Source organism: Conger conger, chromosome 13 (genome assembly GCF_963514075.1).
Source record: "Conger conger chromosome 13, fConCon1.1, whole genome shotgun sequence".
NCBI lineage: Eukaryota > Metazoa > Chordata > Actinopteri > Anguilliformes > Congridae > Conger > Conger conger.
Window position 1 is genome coordinate 35,398,600 of NC_083772.1, and position 14,235 is coordinate 35,412,834.

General features: G+C 41.1%; 1 protein-coding gene across 1 annotated transcript in view; it reads right to left on the reverse strand.

Moving 5' to 3' along the window:
- Window positions 1–12,476: 12,476 nt before the first annotated feature.
- The window catches only part of LOC133107560 (seizure protein 6 homolog), a 182,261-nt gene continuing 180,502 nt past the window's right edge, over window positions 12,477–14,235 (reverse strand). Inside the window, exons 13-16 of the mRNA XM_061216552.1 lie at window positions 13,911–14,105; window positions 13,266–13,307; window positions 12,978–13,086; window positions 12,477–12,627 (exon numbers count right to left, since the gene is read on the reverse strand). Of these exons, the coding sequence (XP_061072536.1) occupies window positions 12,477–12,627; window positions 12,978–13,086; window positions 13,266–13,307; window positions 13,911–14,105 (497 nt within the window). The remainder of the gene's footprint in view (window positions 12,628–12,977; window positions 13,087–13,265; window positions 13,308–13,910; window positions 14,106–14,235) is intronic.

A 14,235-nucleotide genomic window follows, 5' to 3' on the forward strand; every position in this document is an offset into this window, starting at 1 on the left:
TTCAATCAAAAGTACATAGGGAAATTAATATGCCAGTGAAGGTCGGTAGCTAACACCAAATGGTAGATTTTTGTGTTTCTGACTTTTGGAAGCCTGGAACATTCGCCAAAGTTACAGATTAGAACTTAATTATATATTTTTGTATATGCTCACTTGTTCTTCGTGCAGGCCATCTAATTATGCCATATATCAGGACTACGCTTCTATTTTGCCAGCTACAGCTATGTGTAGCTGCCAAACAAATGTATAAGACATAAACAATATTTATTTATTCGAATAATCCCTGATCTTCACCTGTACTGTTTGGTTGGTTTATGAGCCGCTGAAGACTCATTTTAATTGGTTCTTAAATTGTGACATCTGCAATTTTATTGGCGTACACACAGTGATGAGGCGGGAAGAGCTCAGGGCACCCGCGATTGACACTCCCTCTGAAGCTCGCAAACTCCAGCGGTTACCGGAGGTATTGCATCTTATTAAGCCTCTGGTTCAGATTTCCCCCGTTGAAGACAATGACGTTACCCTGGCGAAAGTATACTATTTTCGATATAACTTTCAAGTTCAGAAATTCATTCACACTAAACTGTTCACTCTCCAGGAACCCATAAACATGTACAGTGTCCGGCTGCACCTGTCTCTTTGTCACTGGATGGATCTCAGGCACAGGTCCAAGTATATTCTCTGATTGCTAATTGAATTAACTTTTTATTTAACAGGGACAATACAAGTAGACGTTGTTACAGGTAAAACGCGAAAAAGATGGCCCCACATACAGGGTTTCTAGCCAAAGCTAATTTGGAACCCCTGTCACCATTTAGGCTATTAAATTCCAATACATAACATGAAGGAAAAAAACAGGGTAGTTATTTTCAAAAAGTTACAATAAATATCCAGTGGTGTGTGTATGTGCATGCATATAAGTATGCATGCTCTATAAAAAGGTCTTTATGAGCAGTAATGCTTCTTGGATGAATGGTTCTTCATATTTAATGACTGCACGTCTGATTGTGTTAACCCAACGTTTCACATTTTATTTACAAAGGTTGGAATCTGTTTACGTTTTTATGTAGAGCATTCTATAAATGTATGGGCTTTGGACAACAACAAAGCTGTGAGAATAAAGGGCAAAATGTATAGAAAGTATTCAAACAAGATTTTAATGTTAACACATTTTTTCAGGAAATATACACATTATTATTACATAATAATCATATATTGCTATAAATATCTTTATTGTTGTTATTGGTGTTCTCATAAGCAATTTCCAAGTTATAAGCAAGTTATTTGAGTGGTTGCTTTACATTTCTTTGCTGGCTAACAGTAGTTTTGACTAGCCTGGGAACCCATCTCATAGAACCGATATGGGTGTATATAACATGGGCAGCAGTGTTAGTTTTTTGTGTGGGAAATAATTATTTAGGTTGGAAAGTAGCATCGGAATTTAATGCACCCAGTCCCAATTCAGAGAGAAATGTGTCAGAATAAAAATGTCCAAGTATTAAATGGAAGCATAAATCACAGACTGTGACAATTCAATACATGTTTTCTATAGGGAAACTATACTTTGTTCTGGAAATCTATATATGAGCAAAGGTTTTGCTATAGGTTATGTCAAACTTCCAAGGCCTATTCATCACTTCATGATTAGGTACCCAGTGTGCATGTGCTGGTGCTAAAAAAAAAGCCCCATAGTCAAACATGGCAGCCTCCATGAACTGGCTTCATGCACCATTGAGCTGTTCCCATAGAAATCCATAGAACCGATAAGCAGAAGCTTATATATTTGATGGGAGAGTTGCACAGACAAAGAATAGGCTAGTTGCAGAATCTTTATGCTCTTTTAATAGTAGGCTACACTTTTAACGTTCAATTTGAATTTGGGCTAATTCATTTTGCCGCAGTGGGATGGATTTTGCGTTTTTTGCCGTTTGCCTGAATTGTGGTGATTATAAGTTATAAACAGCGCAATGTAGCAATGTGGTTACCTCTTAATAAATTTGAGATTCATGTTGCCATCGATTTATTAGAAAGTATTCTGGATAGTGTTGGCAGTAGTCAAGTCTCATATTTCCAAATAGGCTTCAGGATCTACTGAGGCTGCAAGCTCTACCAAGAGTAGCCCTTCTCAAAATGTCTAGTTTACCTGTTTGAACCTTTTGATAATATTGCTAAATTATTCACAAGTCTTTAACTTTTAAGTTAAACTATTCTTAATTCAGTTGGGATTTTTTCAATATTTTTAAACTTCATACTTTCATATGAAAGTCCGAATGAGCACATGAATGTGCAGGCCAAGTCATGAGTCCCCTTGTGGACTTAATGAATTGTAGAATTTGGCACGCCTAGCCCCTCCAGACTTGGGCAGGCCTAGTCACTCCAAACTCTCAACTGCAAGTGTGGGGAAACTGGACATTTGGATCCAGCCTATGATGACATAGTATGTCTGAAAGAGTCTAAATATTGTTCTCTGTACTTGCAGACTGGCGGACTGAACAGGCACATTTCTGTGAAGAGTCCAGAGAGTCCGGTTTCGTGCAGACGCCACCGAGGCTGGGTTCCATTCCACTTTAACACATTCCCTTCCCTTGCAGTCTTCCCTCAAGGCAGGTATTTTGTGACAAAATTTGTGATGTGCAACAAGCAAACTTAACAGGACCTTCAGAAGGTGTAGATGTACCGTTGTTGTATTTTGGCAAGAAGTATTCCAGCATTTTGGAAACATGTCGCTGACATCTCAGTCTTTGTATTATTCTCCCAGAAAAAAGACTGAAAAAAGTCTTTAAAAAATGTATTGCAACATCAAGGTAGCTACAAGGTAGTTTTACTTAGACATATTACTTACCTGTTTACCTGTGTTGGTTACGGGGTGTAGCACAGAATTCTGGGCCCTGTGTAAATGCAGTCTCTGTGTTCTGTGGGCCCTATTCGAATTAGACCAAAGCAAACTGGTGTCCAGGCCCTTTGAGGACCCCCCACCCAAGGTCATTTTCTTCCTCAGTGATTCCTTGAAGGCAGCTGCTGTCTCCAAGACTGCAAACAGCACGTTCAGCTCATCTAACCACTGATGATGCGTAAATATTTTCTTCGCAGGCAGTTTTACCTTAATGCAGTTTCATAAAATCTATCTGTACCTATGTTACTGAGCAAGCTAGTTTGCTAATCTGTCGCTATTAAGTTTTCTAGTTTTAAAAGACGCTGCCTTCCAGGCTTCACTGAGGGAAGGAAAGTACCTTGATTGCCCCTGTTTACCAATTCACCTACATTTTCTTTTATCCATATTCACAATTTCGTACAGTGTTGAGAGGCAAACTTGGATGTCTTGATCAAGAATTACCCACATTACCACAAGATACCATTCTTAACGGAAAAATGACAATTGACAAAATCAAATTTTGAACAATCCATTTTATTAAGAGGTTCTTCATCTATATGATGATTTTAAGTTATTACATTTTACAATTAATCAAAAATAGATTACAGAATAACTGTTGTCATCACATCACTCTATGATGTATGTTTTCCCTTGTGATAATGGACAGAAGTTAAAGCAAAACAGAAATTTTGCCTGTAAAACAAAAAGTGTCCAAAATATTGGTCTTATTTGAACAAATTCTGCCTGAAGTGACATTTAAAATTGTATTTAGTCAAGCTTAACAAAATCAATTGGATGGCTTCTATTTAAATTGTGTATATGGACCAAACCTCACTGCCAGCTATTTTATACTGCATGTTAATACACTCAGTGACCACTACACCTGTACACCAGCTTGTTAATACAAATATTTAATCAGCCAATAATGTGGCAGCAACTAAATGCAAAAAGGATGCAGACATGTTCAAGTTGTTCAGCTGTTTTTCAGACCAAATGTCAGAATGGAAAATAAATGTGATCAAAGTGATTTTGTCCGTAGAATGATTGTTGGTGCCAGACAGCATTTGAGCATCTTAGAACCTGCTTATCTCCTGGGATTTTCACACACTACAGTCGTTAGAGTTTTCAGAGAATGGTGGGGAAACAAAAACATCCAGTGAGCAGCAGTTCTGTGAGCAGAAACGCCTTGTTAATGACATAAGTCAGGGGAGAAGGGCCAGACTGGTAGAAGCTGAGAGGAAGTAATGCAAATAACCACGCAATACGACAGTGGTATGCAGAAGAGCATATCTGCACACACAACATGTCAAAACTCACAGTGGATAGGTAACAGCAGCAGAAGATTTAATACGTCTAAAATAGGGAGGTAAAGCAGATGTATCGGGAACGATACTTCCGGTATACTGCTCCCTATTAAATAGAGCACGAAAACCTAAATAAGCAAACTACGTAACGTTGAAGTGTGGATTCAAAGCATGTTTTTCATAGCTATATACTGAATATGATGCGATTTCAGTTCATAAAAAGGCATGTTCTGCATTTTTAGATTGCCGAGATAATCAGGTTCTGTGTTATTCATTGTCTAGTTTTGTCTAAGAGCTTAGTATTTCCATTTGTTATTACCCTCTGTGCACACTGTAGTCTGTTTCCTGGTTGTTCCATTCATTAATTTGTATCACCTGAGTCTCGTTTCATGTCTGAACCTTTCCACTCCACTTATATGTACTTCCTTCCTGCCTACTATCATTGTTCCCACTTGTGTCTACTTTTTATTCAAGTTAGTTATGTGTATTTAACCCCCTTTCTTTCTGTCTTTTGTTGCCAGATTGTTAGGTGTCCCAACCATACTCTCCAGCGTTTATTTCTAATTGATTTCTGTTAGGACTTGTTTTGTCTTATACTTCTGCCTCTTGCTTTATCCTTCTATTTTGTTTTGACCCGTAGTTTATTGACCCATTTTGGCTTCTCGACTTTCGTTTCTGGATTCTGTTTTTGTTTGGCTTGCCCGTTTGTTATTGACCCTTTGCCTGTGACTTGGACTTCTTTTTGGATTATCCCTGTTATCGCTGTTTGCTGGTGTACTGAACTTCTGCCTGGACTTTCGTTAACAAACTGTCTATTCCCTGCTGATTCTGTTTGCTGGCTATCGACGTTCGCCTGTATACTCTGCCGTCAAGTTAATAAAGACTCTGAACTCACTTCTGCGGTCTCGCTACTGGGTCCCATAATGCTTTCCCTTTCATGTGACAAAACTTATAATGCCACCGACAGTGTGTCTGTATTAATTTATTGTCCTGTGCGATTGAAAAAAACTGACTGAACTGGCATGATTCTAACTTATAAACTTGGTTACAATAGGATACATTTGTGTAATCAGTGGCCTAATAATTGCAACCTGCAACTGATATCAAGCACAATTGGGGGAAAAAACCTAATGGGCACAAATGTATGAGTGCCTCCCATGAGACAGGCCATCCCAGGATAGATCATCTTTGTGGTTGCATTTGGTACTCAAATCTGACCTTATGGTCGTTACTACAATTTGTTTTTAAAAGCAACAAAAGGCTGCATTGCGATAATTTGCAGATGATCCTTGTAATTTTATGTTTGTAGAATGATTTAATGCTTCCATCATTGACGGTAACAACAACAACTTCATTTGCTTATATGAAGTTGCTGTTGTTGCTATCGATGATGAAACCCGCTAGCATAGCACTTACAGTATACTGTATACCGGAAATGCCTTTCAGCAGGTCTTCCACTTTACCTCCCTATATAAGTCTAATAAATACCTAATAAAGTGCTCACTGAGTGTATGTATTTACTTGATATAATTTGTATATAATCTGTCTGATTCATAAAATTATTGGCTACATTTTACCTGAAGAAATACAAACAATAACAGACATCAAACACAGAACACAAATGAATGCCATAATCAGCACTGCTTTTGTAGTAAATAGGACCATTTCAAATGACAGAATAATAATGTATGCTTCCTATAAACAATATGTCAGACACCACATGTACACACACATTGTCTGGTGATAAGCAGGAGGACTGCATGTGTCCCTTGAGGCTTCTGGTGGCAGTGTTATGAAGGAATATAGTAACCAGACAGTTGCAGGTTCAAATCCAGGAGACACTGCTGTTGTGCCCTTGGGAAAATGACCTGGCTTGTTTGCATAAATATACAGCAGTGTACGTGGGTAGTGGGTTTTTTTGTTGCTAATTCTGCACTGAGGGGAGAGTCATTCAGGAGAGCTAAGTAGCTGTTAGCCGTCATGTGTCTTAAAGGGGAATTCCAAGGTAAAATAACCTTTGACTTGTAGAAGAGTAGCGGTCTTCCTCATTGAAATGAGCTCTCAGCCAGCTCTCTACCTGTAACTCCAAATCACTGCATATGCTCCACCAGAGCTGCTTTAGTAAAGACTACAATTACCAGGTACTCACAGTCCTTGGGTGGGCAATAGACACATGGAGATATATAAGAACCAAAGATAGCATCCTCTTATCCATAATAATAACAACAATAAAAATTATAATAATTTGTCATTTAGCTGACACTTTTATCCAAAGCAATTTAGTTTATTAGACCAAGCAGGGGACAATCTGCCCCTGGAGCAGGGGTTAAGGGCCTTGCTCAAGGGCCCTACTGCTGTGTGGATCTTAACGTGGCTACACTGGGGCTTGAACAACCAACTTTCTGGGTCCCAGTCATGTACCTTAGCCACTAGGCTACAGGCTGGCCCAGTCATGTACCTTAGCCACTAGGCTACAGGCTGCCCCAGTCATGTACCTTAGCCACTAGGCCACAGGCTGCCCCAGTCATGTACCTTAGCCACTAGGGTACAGGCTGCCCCAGTCATGGCCCTTAGCCACTAGGGTACAGGCTGCCCCGGTTACCAGTTCCAGGGATTCTTATGGGAGCTGCTCAGTGAGGCATGAAGCCATTTCATGGAGGCAGCCATGTTTGAATATGGGGCTTTTTGGCACTAGAGCGTGCACACAATTATCCGACCATTGTAGTTCTTCAAAAATGAGGAAGGGTAGAGGTGTCATAATTAAAAATTATTTGTACTTTCACTGCCGGGATTACTGTACAGAGATTGCTTTGACCAGCCACACAGAGAAAACTAATCAGATACACCTTGATCTGTTAAATTAGCTAAAAATTGTTTTGTGGTGAAGTACAGGGCAGCTGAGGTAAGAGGATGGATGATTTTCAGAACTGTGTGCGCACACATTTACGTACGCACACACAGATATACAGGCAGTCTCATGCACCATACACAAACACACACACAAGCAGGCACACATTAATGCAATGCACAAACACACACAAACACACACTCAGAAACACACACAGCCCAGGGTGGACAGGGTTGACTATACCCTGTCAGTATAGCGGTCCCCTGAAAGATGGCTGCTCAGATCACTTGTTAGTCTTGTCACTGTGGGCTCATTCATGGTGCACTGGGTCTGGGTCCTGAAAGGGGAAGCAGCTGCCAGGTGCTGACAGGAAATCAGAGCAGTGCTTCGAGCACAAAGGCCAATTCACAATTAAACATGTTCCTGCAATCATGAAAAAACTCAATTTCAAATGTTTTCAGGTAATTTCTTTAGAACTATTTGAACTTTATCTCGCAATAATCCCAGAGTGCACCCTGACAGCCACCAATTGCCTTCACTTCAGTCCCATCAGCTGAACCGTGAGCCTATATCCAGGCCACGGCTCTTCTTGAGCATGAGAGAAAATAAAGGCTTACAGTTTTATGTAGAATTATAACATGTCAGTTCCGTTAAAAATGTCACTTCAAATGCCTACAGCAGCGATTGAGATGTATCCGTTTCGGGATCTCCGACCAACTTCTGCTCCTAATTATTTAATTAGCGCAATCATTTACTGCCGCGGAAACTAGGGGCGTTGAGGGTGCTTCAGCACCCCCTGGCGAGTTAATGGCGAAAATGTTTGTCTGAATTACGTTATAAAAATTTAAATAAATGCATTTAAAACATAATGCATAATATTGCTGTAGTTATTGACATGAACGTTGTATGTTTTGAGAATATTTGGCACGTAATTTGCAATAATGAATTTAATAATAATTTAGAAATGCACGCCATAGGCTACAAAGGTTACGTTTACTACACTTCACGGTTCCTGTTCGTGCATTTCCTGAAAAACCATCAAATCCTAAAAGGAGCACAACTGAAGCCTAGATGAGCCAGGAAAGCAGCTCGACTCTATATCGTTTTCGCCTGGTGTTCGCACTGCTTCCGAGATCACAAACAACACCCAATACAGCAATAATACCAACTTTGATTTTCCAGACCGATGTTTTGGAACAGAATCGTGCATTCAAACCAGCTTGGTTTGGAAGTGGCTACATAACGTGACAGAAAGTGAGAGAGTTGTGTGTGTTTTTTTATTTGATAAATGTGACACTATCTATAAATCAGTCAAATATTGCTATGAATATTTTGGGTATAAATTATGTTTGCCTAAATGTACAATTTAATTGTTACCTGCAGAAGCCAGTCATTGTGCGCTTTGTATGGAGAGAACCTGCATTGGAAATTTCACTCAATAGGTTAACTCAAACCCATTAAAAGTTATTAATTAACAATCCCCCTATGTGCAGTCTATTAAGTATATGGACATACACATATACTGTACACATTCGGTCAGGCTGCATGGGAGGGATTTCTTCCCCTCTGCTTTCCATGTGCTCCATCTGGCCGTTCAGTTTCATCACCGGTGTGGAGACGCGTTCATTTTGATCAATTTCCACCTTTTTCGCTGTGCTCTGCTGGGGATTGAGCGCATCACAGACAGCGGAGCTCCATCCGTCACGGTGTATGCATTTTTACACAAACCTTTTTAATGCTCCCACTCCTTTTGTTTGTTTCTCTCCCCCCCCCCCCCCCCCCCCCCCCCACAAATCGCACCCTGCATATAATGTACATTTACACGCGTGTGAATGCCGTGAGCAAACCCCAACCCCTCAACAGCACCACCAATTTATGACGTGTTAAAAACGTTAAAAAATCTAATAATTTTTAGCCACATTCCGAGAGATATTAGCATATTAGATTTCCGAAACCATTGATTAATTAACTTCATTAGCAGCCAACTCCTTCACTTGCAGCGCTTGACTCTCTGAAGTTTACGGTCTAACACCAGTCAACTTTATTTATTTTTCAAATCAAAAAATATTCGGGGCTAGGCTCAAACATTCGGGGTTTAAGCTCCGAAAGATAGACCCTCTAACGACGCCACTGCTCATTTGTACCAAAGAGAACATTATTTTCAGGGTACATTCGGGAAATTTGGTCCTACTGTCACTGTATTTCTGAGTGTAGAAACACTTTGAAAATCGAATGCAAGTCGGTAAAGCAAATTAAATTAAGCCAGGATTAGACAGCACCAAACAAGCGTACATTACAGGGTGCAGGAAAACTGACCTCACATGCAGCACATGGAATTAAACATGACGCTAAAGAACAACGTTCATGACCAGGTACACCTTTCCACAGCCTGTTGGCACCAGTGTCGTTATTATAATTGATTAATTATTTTGGTTGGTTTCGCACGGTCCACGTGCTCCTGATGGTGCGACGCGGAGGATGGACACAGAGTGTGGGATGAGAAGCGACAGGAATCCCGCAGACTGAGGGGATGGAGCGGGAGAGAAGAGGAGAGGCATGTTTTGATAGGAGCGGCTCTTCATTTCTTCCCTCCGACGAACTAACTGCCAGTTCAAGTGTGTCCTCATGGGCCATTTGGGCTGTGCCCTTTGTCCAGTTCCAGCTCAAATCAAATTCCAGCTCTCTTTCTACATTATCACCCTATTTTCAGATACAGTTTCTGGATCTGTACAATGTACTAAGGACAATGAAAACAGTAATAAAAGCGCACATAAAACACAGAAATACAATGTAAGGGCTGGCATAAACAGATGGGCAGTTTTTATCTGTTGGTGTGAGGTGAATTTGAGCTGTTTTTGTCTGTTGATGTGATGTGACTCTTTTTGCGGTTTTCGTCTTGGTGTGATGTGACTCTTTTAGCTGTTTTTGTCTGCTGATGTGATGTGATTCTTTTAGCTGTTTTTGTCTGTTGATGTGATGTGACTCTTTTTGCGGTTTTCGTCTAGGTGTGATGAGACTGTTTTGGTGGTTTTTTGCTTATTGATGTGATTAGACTGCTTTAAAGGTTTTTTGTCTATTGGTGTGATGAGACTGTTTTAGCATTTTTTTGTCTATCCGTGTGATGTGACTTAGCGGTTGCTGTCTGTTGGTGTGACGTGTGTGTTTTGTTTGCTCGGCTAGCTGTGGGCACTGCTGCATAGCTGCATTAATCTGTACACACAGTGCTGCCTGGGCATCGCTAGCAAGGCTCTACAAAAATAAGGTGTCATTCGAACCCACAGCAGCGCTCGTGTGAGTCCTCCGAAGACCGGGGTATTTACAGCTGACGGGAGAGGAAGAGGAGGAGGAGGGAGGTGTAGGAGGGGACAGGGGGTATTGTGGGAGAGAGAGGAGAGATGTTGATAGCGTTCCCGGAAGGCAGAAGAGACTTGGACCCTCCCACCATGCTGAAGTACGCATTGTCTCTAGATGGAAACTTCATATTCTCTTGTCTCCTGCAACAAAGCCAAACGCACAAAACAGGAGTCCAGTGGAGGACCACACTCCATAATACAGAGAGAATACTGCAAAAATGGCTACCTTACAAAGTGTTTTCAGTCTTGTAATAACTTTATCTCTCAAATAGAAAATAATAGCTTGTTTTAAGTTTCTATTTGCTTGACATGTAAAATTATCTCACCCCATTGGCAAATATTGACATGAGTTAAACTTTCTCACCTCATTGCCAGTTTTCCAGGCTCATTTAAGCAAAGAAAGTAATTGAAATAAGATTTTAAGTCTAAATATAAGACTAAGATACTTGTTAAGACTGCCTTATTTAAATAAGTGAGGGGCTATGAGGAGGGTACAGTGCGAAGGCATCAGAGCGGCGCGGAGTTGGGCAGAGAGACGGACAGATGGGAGGAGACTCACCTCGTTGTTCTTTGGGACACAGTAGTAGAAGCAGCAAGAACAGAGAGAGAGACAGATTTATTATTAATTAGAGAGAAATGAGGTGTGGATGGGAGGGGCTAGATGTTGGATTGAGAGGTCTGAGGTGAACACAGCCAAAGGCCAGAGAGAGAGAAAGCCATGCCATCTCCAGTGACTGCAATGGAAACAAAACGATTGTGCAGTGCTATCATTCGACCATTAGGGGGCAATCTTCACTCTCCCTCTGAAAATTCTCTGCAGGGGTCATGAGTGCACTGGCCACTGTGCTTCAACAATAAGCATGCCAAAAGGTTTTTTTTATTTTTTTTTATGACATTTTATTGTGGATATTTTTTAATGTACTAAAGTGAAGAAGTATTCATAATTTGGCCAAATTAGTTTGTGTGGTGTTAATTTGAGAGTATGGGGGCTCATCTATTGTTTTAATATCACCAGGTTTATTTAATACTAAAGTGTAACATAACATAACATAGGACAGGCCATTCAGCCGAGCAATGCTTGCCTTTTCCTACCCCTAAGTGTACCTACTGCCTAGTTTGCCTAAAATGTAAATAGAATCTAACACCGTATCAAGCCTGGTCTTGAAAACCCCCAGTGCTCCTGCCTCCACTACCTGTCCTGGCAAGCTATTCCACACACATTGACCACTCGCTGGGATTTATGAAACAGGAGTAAATACAGCTTTTTTTCAAATCCACACGTGTATGTTGATAAATACCAATGAACCGTAAAGAAAAAGCCTGCACACAAAAATTCATTAACAATAATTGACGCCCCTAAAATACCTTATAAGGACCAAGGAAATCAATTTCAGGTAATTTAAAGAGATGGCAGAGAAAAAATACTGTGTAGTCTAAACATAATCAGATTTTTTTTTAAATCATTATATGACTGTGTGCTACAGCTACTTTGTAACTTATCTTTGTGAACATGAAAATATATATAAAACCTATTTAGGACATAACACCATCTATGCCATGATGTTTACTTTGAAACTTGAACTTAAACTTGCCGTTATTGTTCATTGTTCATTCTGTTCAAAAGCGGATGAGGAAATTAAGCTGATTGTCCAGGTGGAGAAACATAAAGCGATGTGCCTAACCTGACGAAGATCCACTGGGATCAAAACATTGTCTACAATAAAGGTGTGTAAGGATCATGGTTGCATTTAGGGGGGGCGGTCTGTAGCGTAGTGGTTAAGGTAAATGACTGCGACACGCAAGGTTGGCGGTTCTAATCCCGGTGTAGCCACCATAAGATCCGCACAGCTGTTGGGCCCCTGAGCAAGGCCCTTAACCCTGCATTGCTCCAGGGGAGGACTGTCTCCTGCTTAGTCTAATCAACTGTACGTTGCTCTGGATAAGAGCGTCTGCCAAATGCCAATAATGTAATGTAATGTAATGTAATGTAATGTAATGTAATGCATTTCCCGAAGCCTTCTTAAGGCTACATCGTTCTTTAGAATGTTAGAAAAGTAAACAACTTTAGTAAGGCATATCTTTCCAGTCTTCGTAAAACGCTAAGAGACATCGTTATCGGGGAACACAAGGAATGGGGCGGGGGTGCTCACTGCTGTGTCAAAGGTTGGGTTGTCAAGGGCTGACTCCACTGTGATGTGTCCGTAAGGTGTGGAGGTTGACATAGGCAGGTGCAGAGACTTCCCATGCACCCTGTGAGGGAGCAGATCAGCACAGACATGCATTTGATCAGTAAAGAAACACTAGGCCACCACAGACACATCAGATAACATTATCGTATCATATCAGCAAACAGCACTGACACATTAGACCAGCAAACTACACAGACACAATAGACCAGAAACTACACTGACATTAGACCAGCAAACTGCACTGGCACATTCGACCAGTAAACAACACTGACACATTAGACAAGTTCACCATTCGATCAGCACACACACACAAACTCACAATGTGAACATGCACACACAGCACACGCACACACACACACACACACACTCAGGCACACACTCAGACATACACACACACGATCCACAGTATACCTGGAGAAGCAGAGGTAAATCCCAACAATGATGAGGAGGATGAGGGTGATGGGAATGAAGACTGCCATTGCTATACTTGTGCCCTCCATGTTGAAATCCGTATTGACAACTGTGAGAAGAAAAAAACATTTATTCAAGCTTTGATTTTAATGCATTCAAAACTATCGCAGCGAAAGGGGAATGGTTTTGTTTTTCAAAGAATCTGTTAATATCTCCGGCAGCTGAACGATAGCTTGTTTTTCCAGTGAATTACCATACTAGCGCTTAAACACAATGGGTCAGGCTTACCTTCCAACCGTCTCTCATTTACATACTGCATAGCAGGGGAAGCTGCAACAGAGCAGAGACAGGTGTGAGCATAATACAGCACTGATAACACAGACAGGGCTGATATCACATAACTCATATCACAGACAGCACTGATATCATACCCAGCACTGATATCCCACACGTCATATCGCACAAAGCACTGATATCACAGACAGGGCTGTTATCTAATATAGCACTCATATCACATACAGGAGATATAACATACACTGATATCGCATACAGTCCCCTCCAAAAGTATTGGAACAGCAAGGCCAATTCCTTTGTTTTTGCAATACACTGAATACATTTTGGGTCAAAATAAAAATATGAATACGAGACAAGAGTTCAGAATTTAAACTTTTATTTCCTGGTATTTACACATAGATGTGTTAAACGACTTAGAACATAGCACCTTTGGTATCAGACCACCCAATTTTTAGGTGAGCAAATGTATTGGTACATGTGACAGATGTGTCCTGTTAAATTGATTGGTTAAACAGTAAATAGTTCTGAACGTCTACTCTTGATTTTAGCCTCGGATTTAGTCTGTGAAGAGCATTTGTGTTTGAAACGATTAACCAACAGGAAGACCAGAGAGCTGTCTTTGGGAGCTGTAATTCCCACCTCTGCAGGTAGGGGGCGAGCTGCTCCAGCGGGAGGGGTGTCCAGGGATGCAGCGGATGCTGTGTTCGCCCTGCAGGAGGTACCCGCCCAGACAGGAGAAGCGCAGAGTCTCCCCTGCCTGGTAGAACCGCTTCTCCACGGTCTGCACGCTGAACCGGGAGGTCCCTGGGTTCCTGCAGGGCTCGAACGTCTCCGCTGGGGGACAGACAGACAGACAGACAGACAGAGTTTGTGCAGGGCTAGAATGTCTCTGCTGCAGGACAGACAGACAGAGTTTGTGCAGGGCTAGAATGTCTCTGCTGCAGGACAGACAGACAGACACACA